Raw genomic sequence first — 14867 nt, forward strand, 5'->3', positions numbered from 1 at the left:
TTCCCCCTTTGGTACAGTGGCTAAACCTTACTGATGAATTTATTTAGCCTTAAGCTACCAACGTAAAGACCGTCTAATGCAGTTGTGCGCGGAAGAGCTAAGTGAAGTGAAAATAGATAGCGCATTCTTTATGTATACTGAAATGACGTCACAGCGACACGCTCTAACGATCAGGTCTATCGTAGGCTAGAGCTTCCGCCTAAACTGCCAAAGACTAGAGGTCAGGAGAATGCTTTTCTCCAACACTTACTCATCTTGTCACCTGCAGACAAGTTTTGGTAATCTGCAATGTGCAGAATCTGTTCCTGCTCGTCGTCACAGATGCAGCATTAGAAAATGTCAACATCCCATTTTGTAAGGGTTAAATTCAGGCAAAACTTCTTTCTTGTGCATGCATTCTCATCTATTCTCAACAAGTTTCCTCCACCTGAACTGATGATTACAAGTGAATAGAAATCATCTGATATCCATCGGGCATATGTTCATACCACGTACACAGTTCTTCCAATGCATTCCTTTGCTAATGGAGCCTGCCTTGCAAAATATTTTGCTGGTGTAAAAACACCTCAGCAAAACATTTGCCTGAATTCAACCAAGGAAACAATTACAACTCTTGTTCTTCCCAGCGTTCTGTAGTCATCGTCGTATTCAAACAGTTTCTTTGTCGTAGCTGTGGACCTTCTTAGCAAGTACAGTTGCCTGCTTAATCTATTCCACTTTCCTAACTAAGGCATTCAATGAATGGTCCATGGTCAAGCGGCCATTTTCGATCTTGTTCATTTCAAGCTTTCCGCGTCGTCGTTCACGGAACGTCTCCTCCGTTTTACCGATCGATATCCAACATGCCTCTGCCAAAGTTTACCATTCCTGCATGCGGACAGAACAGTGAAGCAGTTTCGACGATGGTCCACTGGAGAATTGGGCAAAACGCTACGTTCTGAATCACGCAAGCTCTACGCCCAAGTTCAGAATATTCTTCGACTGAGGAGTGGTTACGCTGAAGCAAACCGTAGAAATGTCCAACCAACTCCGACAATCATCTTTCTTATCCATAAATGCTCACAAATATGAAATTGTACTCATCCACTGAAATTTCCCAGGTTGTGTTTACAGGAAAGAACTTCGCCGGGGAAGCATCATTCAGTAGGGATTGCTCTAAGACAAAGTTTTCTAACGCGGGATGTTATGCAGATAGATGAAGTCCTTCAATTAAACTGGCCACGTTTTGGGGTCCATGTCTGGAAGTTACGTCGGAAAGTGAAACAGCACCAAGCACCTATGCATCTTGTTGACATGGCTTTACGGACAAGCGCCCATTGTAACGTAGCGAGGTTAGCCGGCCAAATAGACTCTTCACATTTCATACGCATCGAATCGTTCAGTGCATCTTCAGTGATCTTGCGGCCTCTTTTACGTTTGATAGAAGACCTTCGAAATAGAAGATGAAACAGAAAAATAATTTAAATTCTTTGCCATCCAATACCACCAACCATGGATGGGCCTGACAAAGCACACCCCGGACGACCAAACGAGACTATTCCACAATGCCAGCAATCACAACAACAACAACAACAACAACGCCAACACTCTTTTCCTTGTACTGTCCCTGCTCGTGAAAATCAAGTACCGCATGACCGCCGGTAGCTGGGTGATAACTAATTAGTAAGATGTTTGTGCAAGACGTTCATTAGCCATTTGAATTTGTGTCCTGCAGTCAGTATCGAAATATTTAGATATTGTACATTTGAGCCAAACGTTTTGCTCATGTATTCTGATTGACTCTCAATTTTGAATAATACTGTAGTAGACGAGCAGGGTACTCGTACTACACTTTGTTATAGACAATTAAGTTCTACAACTAACTGTCTTCTTTCGTGGCTAAATTTGAATTTCACAAATATCGCTTCTTGTATAGGATAGTCTCGAGTATATTTTATTGAATATATATTGAAACAAAGGCAAAGTACGAACGAAAGGAATCACAGCAACAACACTCTCCCACGATCTGAACGCAACAACTGTTTTTTGTTGTTGTTCTCTTTTTCAATAACGACAACAGTTGTTTCTTTTCCCAGTAAACAACGGCATGTGTACCAATAAATCGATCACAAATGTTGACAGAGTAACAGCTTAATAATGTATGCTATTGGTGTTGGAATTTAGGTCAAGTCAGATCGAATATCTAAAAATATCACTCGAAGCGTAGGATTTTACAAATATATTTCACGAACTGGAAATAAATCTTGTATAATTTGATCCTATACATTCGTTGGACATATCTGTGAATGTAAAGTGAAAAATAATAAATCAGCATACTTGACAACAATTCTCAGCATCGGGAGAAAATACTGACCATAGAAATAGATAAATCAGCACCATACTGTATTCTTTCTACAGTAAAAGTACATTTAGGAGCAAACATACGACCATTTTCTACAAATTTTTCTACAACGCAAGTCAATAAATTTGAATTAAAAAAATCAACATATTTCTCAGTAATTTTTTCATGGAAAACATTTCTGGAAAGCAAACCATGGATAATGCAATGTAAACAACAACACAATGAAATTTATTTTATTTTCACATTAACATTTAAACACTGCAATATTAATTCGTTTCAACCCCAACAGTTAAATAATATAAGATAAAAAAGGCAAAAGTGCTTATTTATTAAGCTTTTCCTGCATTTCTTCCTCGAGCTTTGCGAAAACAATATCCAGTCGTTTCTTAGTCAGTATAAAAAATTCCCCAACCGTTAGGTCCTCTTCTACCTTGCCCAATTCCATAAAAGGGCATGATGTTCCCTTCCTTATGGTGAGTCTTAGATGTTCATCCCTAAATAACAGGAAACATAACAACAAAAATAAGTGATTTATAAAAAAATTTTTTAAATAACCACACTTACCATGGATTGTCATCGCGGTCCCAATCTTGTAGTGACTTTAAACAGAAAAAACATTTTACGCAATCTCCACTTGACGTTGTAGGGTCGCTGAAAAACCCCGCTTTCGCCAACTAAAAGAAAATTCGTAAGTTTCAATAAATAAATCGTCAAAAATATTAATAATAACACTGACATTCTCCTTATTACATGTATCTTCTGAGGTGTATGGCCAACTGACAAACGAAGACAAACGATTGCTTTCAAGAGCCATTTCTTCAGGTCCAAATAATTCAGCCAAACGCTCTTCTATATCAAAAGGAATTTCCATGTTGTCCGTAAAGCAATTTTCAAACAAATTATCTGGTAAAAAGAAAGAAAAGTACCTGTCAGATAAAGTAATTTTCAATTCAATTCGTAAAATATCATTTCTGCCTATGAGCTCAAATATTTAATACAAAACTAAAAACAATATTCATGTCAACAAAGTAATCAACATTTAATAATAAATAAATTATATGTAATAACAACTGAATCAGAATACTTATATACACTGATAAGAAGCGTCGCACAAAAGTTAAAATTGACCTTGACAAAAGTACGGTAATCTTTAATAATCAAGATTTAATTACAGTGGAAGTGATAGCATATTTACTGTATTATAATGTTTTAAAAAAATTGAAAAATGTAAATTTAAATGTTTAATATAATGATAATTATTTTTTCTCTAATTTTCCTTGCAAATTATATTGAACAATTTTTTAATTCATAAATTTTCTTAACTTTCTTTTTTAAATCTTGTTTTTGTAGAATGCACATTTTCAATCACTAGCTATTTCTTTATTATGTTTTCATTTCTGCTTATACTTTTAATTTTATTTACATTTTCTCTGAAAAAAGCCATACAAATTTGTTTTCACCACTTCCAGTTTGCCTTGTGATAAGCAATTTGTCGTTAAACACTTGTACTACTTTTATAGAAACTTTTATTAGTTTTTAAAGTTTGAAATTTCTTATCCATAACTTGGATCCTTTTAGAAATTGAGATTTGTACACAGTGGGTCAAGTAATTTTAGAATTGTCGAAATATTTCAACTAGTTGCTATCAAATGAAATGTGTTTAAAATTTTCTGCGCTTATCTAGGTGCTAATTTTAATGCATAGTTGTCAGAGTGTAACACTACTTTTAGCATATTTTTCGGCAGACTGGTAATTATTGCTGCGTGTTATCAAGGCAATTAATTTTTTGACATAATGATAGAAAGCAACTGATTGCAGTTAAGTCAAGTCAACCCAAAATTGTTAATGAAATATGATTGAAAACGTTCTATTTGAATTCAATAATTATTTAATCCGCATTCTTAAATATTTATATGTTAAAGATTTTATTTCACTGCTGTTGCAATATCTTTCACAAAACTGGTGGACACTTTTCCACTATTATACAAATAAATTTATTTGGATATAAAAAAATGAGTATAATTATAAAACGCTATAATTCTTCCAGCAATCTGCCAATCGCCAAATAAAGTTATAGAGTTTATAACATAAATTTCATATGCTCCATATGCAATTCAGCATTAATGGGGCGCAAATTGCCCTTTATTTCTTTCAACTTATCTTGAAATTTAATTGTTCTAATTTACTGTAATTTTTTTACAAACCATATTTTTATATTAAAAATTGCTTAATCACTTTTTGTTAGAAAATTTCACACTACTAAATGATCTTATAATGAAATATAATCTTTATAAAAATCTGATTATTTATTTTGGAAAATGGAAGTAGTGACGCTGTCAGTATGGTAAACAATTTTTTTCCTTATTGCTGATTAAGCAGAATTAATCTTTCTGAAGCCTAGAAAAATAAATAATATATTTTTGAAACTTTCGATAAAAGTGTAATCAAAGTATAAAAGTAAATAAAAATCTCTCTGCTTATGCTTATGAGATGCATTTATCATGTTAGTCGTCAATATTGCAGTAAAACTTTCAAAAAGCATTATCGAGCTAGCTTGCAATCGTGTTACAGCGCTACTTTTTGTTGAGTGTTAACTTTTGGAGAATTTTCCGGTCATTACAAAGAAAACTTTTTTATTTAGAAACAAATTTATTCAAAATTATTTGGTACGTATGAAAAATTAAAAAAAATTATTGGTTAAAGATTACTGCTTTCATGCAAAGCATTGTCAACTGATATGTATATTAAGATTACGCTATCTTTTAACATTTTAATTTCTTTTTAAAAATTGATTAATTAGAAAAATGATATGCATTATACATAAAAATTAAAATAAATTTAAATATTAAATTTTAAAATTATTTTAAAAGCTCCGGTTTTATAGTTAACAAAAAAATATTATGAATGCAAGGATGCTTGCAGTAATAAATAAAGTGGTTATTACTTTGGAAATTCATGCTTCGAACGAGCAAGCAATGCCCAGAAATACAATCAAAATATATTCGACAATGACACGTTAAGTTTATATTTTTAGATCGCAGGAGACTTCATTTTCTGAGTGTTACTTAATAATTCATATTTTTATGAATATATTTTTTATATTGTTTATTCATGGAAGTAGACTATTTGTTGCAAAATCAATATTTGGTACCAACTAATGTTTTTCTCTGAGATGCTGTTGAATTTTCAGCTACAAATTATGTTATGTGCAAAGATTATTTGATTAATAATTCTTAAAATTTAATTTGATTTAATTGTTAAATATTATTTTAAATCTCTGTGTATCGTTTAACTGTTTAATATGTGCATGCCAAAAGTTTTCTATCAAAGAATAACTTGATTACCAAAGATAATACAGTATATTCTTTAATGCGATAAACTTACTTTTGTTTAATCAGAGGTGCATTGCAGTACCTGAAGTCAATGGGTATTGAAAGAATGTATTAAAAGTATGTTTTATGATCTGTAAAGAATGGGAATTAAATAAATTTAAAAAATTTTTTCCTGTTGTTGCATTGTTTATTATAAATGCAATTTTTCGTGCAATGCGATAAATGCTTTCCTGCGCTTTTAATAAAAAATAAATACGATCATTTTAACGGGAGAATGTTTGTGAGATTTCTTTTAACACAACATTAAGTTATATATTGAAATTTTTAAATGCAAGATTAAATAAATTTTATCAAAATTATTTTTGAAGGTTGCTATTTTTTCTTGGATAGTTTGAAAATGTTTTAATCAAGAAAGTTTTTCTTTTCGTGCGATTTTGCGCATGTTAAACGGGAGATGAGCGATGGATGTAATATTTCAAATAGTTTTTGGTATTAATTTAGTCGTTGTGAAATTATTCTTCGACATTTATTTACCTGTTTTTATTGTACTATTAAATTTAAAGCAGTTTTTTCTTTCAAATTGCTTTGCAATAATAGAACATAGCTTTTGCAAACGAAACATCAGAAATGATACTGCTTCCAGTTTTGAAGAACATTGTTTACACAAATTTACAACTTGAAACAAGCAATACAAAGGGCTGTTAGCTGTAATAATATTTATAAATTGCAATTTTGAAGTAATTGTTTACTAAAATTTTGTATCTTTTCATTTTTATCAGATTATTGCATTTATTTTTCAACAGAAAGAATTTCATATTATGTTTTCGATAAATTAAAAAAGTGACAAATGAAAGGTCCTTTTTTCCCACTGCATTGCTTTGATTTGTTGGCAGTTTGTTGCTGCTTGATAATTTGAAATTTATTTGAAAATTAATGAAAGAAAGTATCATGCCATTCATGTTCATATTTTTGCCTGACGTTGTCACGTTTGACAATTTGTCTCGTTTTTCTTCGTTTTAGAATCAAGGTTATCTGTTAAATTGCATTTCATGATTTTTTCAACTTTTACAGTGTAATGAAATTGTTTTATATATGCTTTATGTGATAAATTAAAAGAATTTGTTTATATATTTATTTCTTTTATATATACATATTTCTATATGTATATATGTGTATGTTTGCCCGTGCGTGTGTATGTATGTATGTATGTTCTTTTTGTATAAGTTTAGTAATGTATAATTCATTTTAATTGAACGCTGACTTTTTTCATGTAAAATATGAAATGTGATCTGAGTATAATTTTAACATACTGGAATATTTGCCTTTTATTTGGGTCGAGTTGAAGGTCTCGAGTCTGCATTATGACGTGTAATGTGAAAGTGCTTTTACTGACGGTGTTCTTTTTTACTTCTACTATACTGGGCCATATTAATGTCCTTGTTTAAGTGAAGCTGTATCGTGGTAAATTTCTTTGCATGATTTTTTAAGTTTTTCTTTTTTGTATGTATTACAAATGTTTTAGTATCAAATTACTTGGCAAACATTTCTCACTAACAGGGTGACGTGATGTTGTAACAGATAGTATGATACGGTCGGTGATCAGTTGATAAAATTAGAATAAGGTTTCTTTTGTTTATTCAATTTTTTGAACTTGTCATTTATTGTTTGTTAATAATCTAGTATTGAACGTTAACATTTCATGGATCAATTTACATCCATGTGTATTTGAAAATTAGCAAGTGGCAGATTTTGTCTCTTTTATTTTATTGCAGTTAATGTGACGTTCATTTTTGAATAGTTTTTTCTTCTATTGTTTAGATTTGCTGAAAAATTTGGTTTGTGAATAATCAGGGGTGTTGGCTTCAGTGTATTATTATCATTATTATAAAATTATGGCACTGGGACGTTGGCTTAGGCGGCGTTTGGTTTTGTCGATTGGTTGTGTTTTCGGTGGCGCTTTCTTACTGCTCAGCTACTTCAACAGCGGTTCATCAGAATTAGATATTGCACAACTTGTCCAACCAAGCTCCATTCAACTGGACAAACATTTCATCGACAACGTAGACGGAAAAATAGACTGGGAAGATTATGCACAGCGAGCTTCGGATTCAGCTCGTCAGGGTCCAGGAGAACAAGGGGAAGCGTTTTATTTGCCCAATGTCAGTTCTGTTGATCACAAAAAAGGCATACTGTACAAAAGCAATGGATTCAATGCATTGGTAAGCGATTATTTGGCTTTGAACCGATCCATCAAAGATCTCCGCCCCAAGCAGTGCATTGGAAGAAGCTATCTGGCCAAATTGGAGAAAGTTTCGGTCGTGATTCCATTTTACAATGAACACTGGACAACGCTGTTGCGTACGGTTCACAGTGTGGTCAACAGATCGCCGGTGGAATTGTTGCAGGAGGTGATTTTGGCCGACGATTTCAGCGACAAGCCTTTCTTGAAGCAACCACTGGAAGCTTATGTACGCGACACTTGGCCCGGTTTGGTTAGGATTGTTCGAGCCCGAAAGCGGGAAGGTCTCATTCGAGCGCGACTGCTTGGTTCCAAGGCGGCCATTTCATCGGTAAGCGAACAATTTTGCACCTTCAGAAGCAGCTATGTTCAGTTTGTTTTTTATCCTTTCCATTTATAAAGGTGTTAGTATTTTTGGACTCACATTCTGAATGTGGATACAACTGGTTGCCTCCGTTGTTAGAACCAGTTGCATTGAATTATCGCACTGTAACTTGTCCTTTTGTCGATGTAATTGATCATAGCACATTTTTATATCGTCTACAAGATCAAGGGGCTAGGTAAGTTGTATACTTTTGTTTTCTTTTTAAATTCTTTTTTTTTCAAATAATTTTCATCTTGTCGTTTTACAGAGGTTCGTTTGACTGGGAATTATATTACAAGGTATAATTTTGAAGATGCGACTTGGGAATTTTTTAATAATCGTGTTTGTTGCTTCTTTTATATGCAGCGTCTGCCACTTTTGCCAGAAGATGCCGCATATCCGGATCGCCCTTTCAATAGCCCGGTCATGGCTGGTGGCTATTTTGCAATTTCTACAAAATGGTTTTGGGAACTCGGTGGCTACGACGAAGGTTTGGATATTTGGGGAGGCGAACAGTATGAGCTGTCGTTCAAAATTTGGCAATGCGGGGGAACGTTGATCGACGTTCCTTGTTCACATGTGGGTCACATTTATCGGGAATTTTCTCCATTTGCCAACCGTAAGTTGCAAGCTGTTTTTGCATTTTTCCCCCAGTTTTCTACTTTCACCGCTTTAACGGTACTTGTCAGAGCAAGCGTTATGCTAATGCTTATTGTTGTTGTTATTGTTGTCTGTTTTGCTGCAAGCTGACTTCTGATAATGTAAATTAAGGCTTAATTTTGGTAAAAATTGATCAAAATGTTACTTTTCTTTTGGTATTTCAGAAGTAATTTGTAAAGTGGGATTACCATATTTTGCAACGGTGTTAATTGTTATAACTTAATGGATGTTTTTAAAAACTGTAATGCTTTGTTGTCTTTATGTTTGAGATGTTATAGTTCTTTTTTTTTCATTGAATTTCAGCCGGAGCCGGTGATTTTGTTGGGCGCAATTATAAACGTGTTGCGGAAGTTTGGATGGATGAATACAAAGAATACGTTTACATGCGTCGACCGCATTATCGTAAATTGGATCCTGGTGATATTTCGAAGCAGAAAGAAATTCGAAAACGTCTCGGTTGCAAGCCGTTCAAATGGTTCATGCAGGTGATCGCCTTTGACCAGAGTGTACGCTATCCGCCGGTGGAGATGGTCGACGTCCGTGAGGGTGAAATTCGAAGTATCCAGAGCGGCATGTGCGTCACTGTGCAATATGTGGTGGAGCACGGTGTGGTTGGTATGGCGGATTGTAAGAAAGGGCACGACGACGCTGCCGTGGGCGAGCAATTTTTCAAATACACCACTAGAAAGGAGATCAAGTTCAGAAACCGAAGGCTCTGCTTTGACGTCCCGGAAAATAAAGTGAAAGCTCCAGTTATTCTCTATCCTTGTCACGGTGATTTCCTTTTTGAACAATGTCATTCATTCGTTGATTTATTTGATCTGCTTATTTCAGACATGCAAGGAAATCAGGCGTGGAGATACAATTCGAAAACCATGCAAATTGTACATCCCGTGACCAACATGTGCTTAGATGCGGATTTCAGTCGAAGAGAAGTTTTCATGCAATCCTGTAACCTCAACCTCCTTTCTCAGCGTTGGAGTTTCGGAGCCATTGTTGACAGTTAATATTTTTATTTGTTTCCATTTTGTTTTTGTTTTTCCCAAAGCTTCATTGTGTTTTCGTTGCTAGAAAATTTTTAAAGTTCAGTTTATTTGTTTTATTTTTATTTTTTACATATTCTCTGCTTGAACTGGTGCTCCATTCCGTGGGGGGATAGTGCTCGATATTTTCACTTCTGCGTAGAACCTGCGTATTCCAATATGCGCGCTTTCAATTCTAGCTCACGGCTGACTGCTTATGCGTTAACTGTTTGAAAAATAAATTATATGTTTGCCATCTGTTCGTACGTCTGTTCAAGAACAGCTACGCTGAAAATGATTTACTTTTTGTTCACTCAATCGGAATTCGAAACTACCTGCCACTGTTGAAACATTTGAATAATAAACAATTCGATTTCGGAAATTTACCACGCGACCATAAATCTCTTCTTGCATTCCATAAATCGTTGTCCAAATTCTGACTGCTTTTTACAATTTGAATAAATTATTAAACTAATTAAAACTATTATACTAATACAATTAAAAATTTAAATTAAAAAATTATTAAACTAAAAATTATTATTTAATGATAAAAAAAGCCTGAAAATTAGAACTGATGCATCACTTTATGAATTTACACTTGACTTTCTCATAACCATACTGTAGAAGTTATTTTTTCATAATTGCTAAGTATTTTGAACATACGAACACTGTAGTGATGCAAAGCTTTGAAAAAGTTGGCTGAGTTATTTATTAAACAAATATTTAGAAAAAAAACAAACGTGGGATAGCTAAAAAACTATGGAATGGGTGAATTGGTAGATGGCTTGTCAGTGGGCTTATTTAAGCTGTTTACATTTATTTTCAAAAGATAAAAATGACGACATCATGTTTTCTATCATTCATTTATGTGTTACTTCAAATTTATTGTTCGTTTTACATTTCACTTTGCTGAAATTATAACACAGTAAGCCGATAACTATGCATACAGACCCATCCATGTATGAATTACATTGACAAAGTAATTCAAAAAACATACTGTGGACGAAAAATTAAGCATTAAAATAAAACAATTAAATGTATGAATTTTAAAATATCTTTTTAATAAATGACAGTCCTATATGATGATGTATTTTGCATTCACATCGTACTGTATGTGCTATATTAGAAATTTAAAGTGACTTCAAAAAGCGAAATACTATGCAATTCTTTTATCAGTGTTGAATTAAATATAAAGTTGTTTTTAAATATACAAATATTTTTGAACAATCATCCGCTGATTATAAGAAACTTTATGTAAGGAAAACGTCTATTAAACAGAGAACGTGATTTGATTAAGTGATATTTTTAATTTCATTGTTAAATTAAAAATGTTTGTTTGAGCTTATTAATAATCTGAAATTACCCTAAAACAAGCATCTGGTTTAAATTCTTCGATTTTTTCTTGATTATTTTACAATTTTGTGGAATGTACAGTAAGTATTTATGGAGTTCAGCAGATGCTGTTCTTGGGTGTTCGTCGGGCGTGATTTCTTGAAACAAAGTATAAATGTCTGAATTGTGAAAACTTTTTACCTTGTGACGTTTGGTTTCAAATATAATGTAAAGAATACCATTCAGCTTCAACAGCGCATGTGTTGGATATGTATTTTAGACTGTTTGTGCAAAATTGATAGGCTTATATTTCTTCTTTCTTCACGTTGAATCTTCAGTTCGTTGAATTTACTTTTAAGTGTAATATTAGCATCATTGTAACATGTTATTTGCTGTGTCAGATGTCTCTGTTTTTGTGTTTTAGTTTAGTTTTTATTGTAATTTGTTGCATGTTCGAATAACTTTTCTTATTCTGTGAATGTGACCTGGTATAGCGAAGAAACTTTTCTTCGAAGCATCGTGAGTCAGCAAAGATTTCGCCTATTGGTCGTTTTTCTGAAATTTACGATAGCATATGGTCACGTGAATTCTCTTTTTGATCTTTGCAAAAGCATGCCATTCATTCATTCATTGTTCGTTAACCGACATGATTGAAATGGTCACGTTTTGTCGACGTCTGACCAACGCGGATTGTCATTTGTTTTACCCTTTTATATGATTTAACTCATTTGAAGAGTTTCGTTTATTTTGAATTTTTCTCTGAGTTCATCATCATTTTAGTGATCAAAAACAGGCGGTGTTTCAATGGCTTTGGGAAAAGTGCGTAACATTAAAGGCTTGACATTACCTCCAACGGTTACTGAAGATGCGGCCGTTCAAGAACAGTAAACGATGTTTACGCTTTGTTGAGGATAATATTTCAAGCGGTTGTTGTTGTTTCTGTTCCTTTTTAGAAATCATCCGTCATCTGAAGTGGAAAAATTGAACAGTCCTTTTAGCATTGAAAATCAGTTGAAGCAAATCTCTCTGACCGACTCTCAACGCAAACGCATGCAACAGTGGTTCATTGAGAAGCAGAAAGTTTGTTTCACTTTTTTGTATCCCTTGTTTTTCTTTTTGGTAATTATAATTTGTACAATTTAAGATAGGAGAATTGAATGGAGAAGAATTGGAGAAAATCTGTGAACTGGGATTTGGTAACGGTGGTGTCGTGATGAAAGTGCGCCATAAACCATCGGGTATTATCATGGCAAGAAAAGTATGCGTTTTTTGTCTCATTTTCTTGAACTGATGACCACCATTTAATTAATTTTTGTTAAGCTGATTCATCTTGAAGTGAAGCCGAGTACGCGAAATCAAATTATCAAAGAACTTAAAGTGCTGCACTGTTGCAATAGTCCGTATATTGTTGGATTTTACGGTGCTTTCTACGCGGACGGAGAAATTTCCATTTGCATGGAATATATGGTAAGCTAATTTTTTATACTGTCATTTGTTGTCATCTTTTTTTCTCTCTCTCTCTATTCTTTAACATTAGATTGCCATTAAATTTCCATTTGGAATTTCTCTTTCATATATTTCATTATATTTACGTATAATAGTTGTCACATTTTGATATTTTATTCTTATTCTTATTATTAAATTGCATCCTCAATTCTTTGATATGCAATCCTTAATGTTGTTGTTCATTGATTTCCATCCTGGAATGCTTCTGTTCAATGGACTCTGTGATAGACAGGTGTTTTGCAGCTTGCAAACGTCATTCTTGATCATCAATCAATCAGCCAACTAACTAACTGTTAAGAAAATGTGAATAAATAACATTTCTTACGCGTGATTAATCATTCAAAAAGTCATTAACTATATTTTTGAGGCATCTACTCATCCCAAACAATAAGTTAGACTCGTTTTACATATATACGCTTATATACGCGTTAGGTTCGTCTTATTAATATACGCTTTTGCATTGTTTTCAGGATGGGTTGTCGTTGGACATTGTTCTTAAAAAGGCGGGACGCTTTCCGGAACAAATTCTTGGTAAAATCAGCATTGCGGTACGTTTGCTTTCGGTATTTTGTATTTTTTTTTTCATTTTACCAAACACCAGAGTTTCAGGTATTGAATGGACTTCAGTATTTGAAGGAGAAGTTGAACATCCTCCACAGAGGTAACGTTTTTCCATCTCCAGTGTCGCTGATGATCACATGAGATGTATGCTTGGTTTGGTTTAGACGTGAAACCATCTAATATTTTGGTGAACAGTCAAGGCGAAATCAAGCTCTGCGATTTTGGCGTTTCTGGACAGTTGATCAACAGCATGGCCAATTCTTTCGTAGGCACAAGATCGTACATGGCGGTTAGTTGATGAAAATTATGCAAATTTTTCTTTATGAAACTTCTTTTTTATAGCCGGAACGTCTCACAGGAAGTCATTACAGTATTCAATCGGACATTTGGAGTTTCGGCTTGTCGTTGGTTGAACTGGCAATCGGAAAGTAAGTCATTATTGCTGGTGATAATTGAAAAGGCAAATTGCTGAAATGAATTTTGAATTTGCTCGAACAGATATCCAATCCCAGTGCCAGATTTCAAAGATTTGTTGAGAATTTTCAACAAACCTACGGACGAACTGTATATGGTTGATGACTCGAAATTGTTAGCCGGCCGGGCAAGAGGTAATTTTAATAATAATAATAATATTATTATTATTATTATTGAATTCACTTGTAACAGACCAAGTTGATTGAAATTTGGTTGATTTTTTTTTCAATTTGACAGGCAGTGGACAGTCGGCTTCAATCAGCATGCAGAGTCCGAAAACGATGGCAATATTTGAACTGTTGGATTACATAGTCAACGAGCCGCCACCGATATTGCCACGAGGTTTGATGAGCGATGAATTTACAGATTTCGTGGAAAAATGGTATAAATTTTCAAATGTTTGGTTTTTTTGTCTCGCCGATTGATTGCTTATTGTTTTCACTTGTTTACTTCAGTTTGCGAAAAAATCCACAAGAAAGAGCAAATGTGAAAACTCTTCTGGTATGTGATGATTGTTTTATTGTTTGAAAATTTGAATTCAGCATTTGCTATTGTCTTGTTCTTTTTCCCTGTTTAGATACATCCTTTCATAGAGAAGTCGAAAATGGAAATTTTTGATTTTGCTGGCTGGGTGCGTGAGATGATACGCAAGAAATTACCCGAAGATATGCAGTGAATGCGATGAATGGATAAATGAATATTTATTTATCTTTCCCCCGCAGTGCTTTTCTTCGCTGCTTGGCATATTTTTATTACTGCATGGTTAACTGCTGCACATTGCGTAGAATATCAGAATAAGATTATACAAACAAGCATATATATATATATCTATATATATCTATATATTTCTTTTTCTTATTATTTTTAAATGCAAATAACTATTCATTCCAGTGCAATATTGAAATTTTTTCTTTTATAAATTGCACAAGGCAATATTTAACATTTGCCATCGGTTATACGAAACTTTTGTTATTCTCTCTTTTATGTTATACAGTAGTAGACTTGCAATTAAACTATGCGTTTGTAGTGCTGCTGT

The 14867-nt window shown here is 33.5% G+C and overlaps 5 protein-coding genes across 5 annotated transcripts; 3 read left to right on the forward strand and 2 right to left on the reverse strand.

Annotated features, from left to right (window-relative positions):
* The first annotated feature begins 741 nt into the window (after positions 1-741).
* Tsp_10805 (hypothetical protein) lies at positions 742-1071 on the forward strand. The gene has a single exon (XM_003373744.1). The coding sequence runs from the start codon at positions 742-744 to the stop codon at positions 1069-1071; it is 330 nt and encodes a 109-aa protein (XP_003373792.1).
* A 1592-nt stretch (positions 1072-2663) lies between these two features.
* Tsp_10804 (baculoviral IAP repeat-containing protein 5) lies at positions 2664-3212 on the reverse strand. The gene is made up of 3 exons (XM_003373745.1): positions 3078-3212; positions 2906-3015; positions 2664-2835 (listed from the first exon to the last, which is right to left on the reverse strand). The coding sequence occupies exons 1-3, from the start codon at positions 3210-3212 to the stop codon at positions 2664-2666; spliced, it is 417 nt and encodes a 138-aa protein (XP_003373793.1).
* A 4353-nt stretch (positions 3213-7565) lies between these two features.
* On the forward strand, positions 7566-9943 carry Tsp_10803 (polypeptide N-acetylgalactosaminyltransferase 10). The gene is made up of 6 exons (XM_003373746.1): positions 7566-8243; positions 8315-8472; positions 8545-8575; positions 8643-8895; positions 9240-9710; positions 9771-9943. The coding sequence occupies exons 1-6, from the start codon at positions 7566-7568 to the stop codon at positions 9941-9943; spliced, it is 1764 nt and encodes a 587-aa protein (XP_003373794.1).
* A 257-nt stretch (positions 9944-10200) lies between these two features.
* Tsp_10802 (hypothetical protein) lies at positions 10201-11987 on the reverse strand. The gene is made up of 5 exons (XM_003373747.1): positions 11933-11987; positions 11753-11845; positions 11322-11448; positions 10294-10398; positions 10201-10246 (listed from the first exon to the last, which is right to left on the reverse strand). The coding sequence occupies exons 1-5, from the start codon at positions 11985-11987 to the stop codon at positions 10201-10203; spliced, it is 426 nt and encodes a 141-aa protein (XP_003373795.1).
* Positions 11988-12083: 96 nt separating this feature from the next.
* Positions 12084-14507, forward strand: Tsp_10801 (dual specificity mitogen-activated protein kinase kinase 1). Its single transcript, XM_003373748.1, has 12 exons — positions 12084-12174; positions 12244-12370; positions 12435-12548; positions 12611-12757; positions 13267-13344; positions 13406-13457; positions 13522-13646; positions 13700-13785; positions 13856-13965; positions 14069-14213; positions 14287-14332; positions 14409-14507. The coding sequence occupies exons 1-12, from the start codon at positions 12095-12097 to the stop codon at positions 14505-14507; spliced, it is 1209 nt and encodes a 402-aa protein (XP_003373796.1). The 5' UTR covers positions 12084-12094.
* Positions 14508-14867: the final 360 nt, after the last annotated feature.

This window comes from Trichinella spiralis, assembly GCF_000181795.1.
Source record: "Trichinella spiralis strain ISS 195 chromosome Unknown Scfld6, whole genome shotgun sequence".
Classification (NCBI taxonomy): Eukaryota; Metazoa; Nematoda; class Enoplea; order Trichinellida; family Trichinellidae; genus Trichinella; species Trichinella spiralis.

Bases quoted from the DNA above. Each gene is read 5' to 3' on its own strand.
- Tsp_10805 (XM_003373744.1), top strand. From the start codon at position 742: ATGGTCCATGGTCAAGCGGCCATTTTCGATCTTGTTCATTTCAAGCTT.
- Tsp_10804 (XM_003373745.1), bottom strand. From the start codon at position 3,212: ATGGAAATTCCTTTTGATATAGAAGAGCGTTTGGCTGAATTATTTGGA. The intron at 3,016-3,077 runs GTCAGTGTTATT...ATTTTCTTTTAG, and splicing joins ATACATGTAATAAGGAGAAT to TTGGCGAAAGCGGGGTTTTT. The intron at 2,836-2,905 runs GTAAGTGTGGTT...CCTGTTATTTAG, and splicing joins GACCGCGATGACAATCCATG to GGATGAACATCTAAGACTCA.
- Tsp_10803 (XM_003373746.1), top strand. From the start codon at position 7,566: ATGGCACTGGGACGTTGGCTTAGGCGGCGTTTGGTTTTGTCGATTGGT. The intron at 8,473-8,544 runs GTAAGTTGTATA...GTCGTTTTACAG, and splicing joins CTACAAGATCAAGGGGCTAG to AGGTTCGTTTGACTGGGAAT. The intron at 8,576-8,642 runs GTATAATTTTGA...TTTTATATGCAG, and splicing joins ACTGGGAATTATATTACAAG to CGTCTGCCACTTTTGCCAGA.
- Tsp_10802 (XM_003373747.1), bottom strand. From the start codon at position 11,987: ATGACAATCCGCGTTGGTCAGACGTCGACAAAACGTGACCATTTCAAT. The intron at 11,449-11,752 runs GTTATTCGAACA...CTTTGTTTCAAG, and splicing joins ACATTCACAGAATAAGAAAA to AAATCACGCCCGACGAACAC. The intron at 10,247-10,293 runs GTAGTTTCGAAT...AATCATTTTCAG, and splicing joins AAATGTTTCAACAGTGGCAG to CGTAGCTGTTCTTGAACAGA.
- Tsp_10801 (XM_003373748.1), top strand. From the start codon at position 12,095: ATGGCTTTGGGAAAAGTGCGTAACATTAAAGGCTTGACATTACCTCCA. The intron at 12,371-12,434 runs GTTTGTTTCACT...GTACAATTTAAG, and splicing joins GGTTCATTGAGAAGCAGAAA to ATAGGAGAATTGAATGGAGA. The intron at 12,549-12,610 runs GTATGCGTTTTT...ATTTTTGTTAAG, and splicing joins GTATTATCATGGCAAGAAAA to CTGATTCATCTTGAAGTGAA.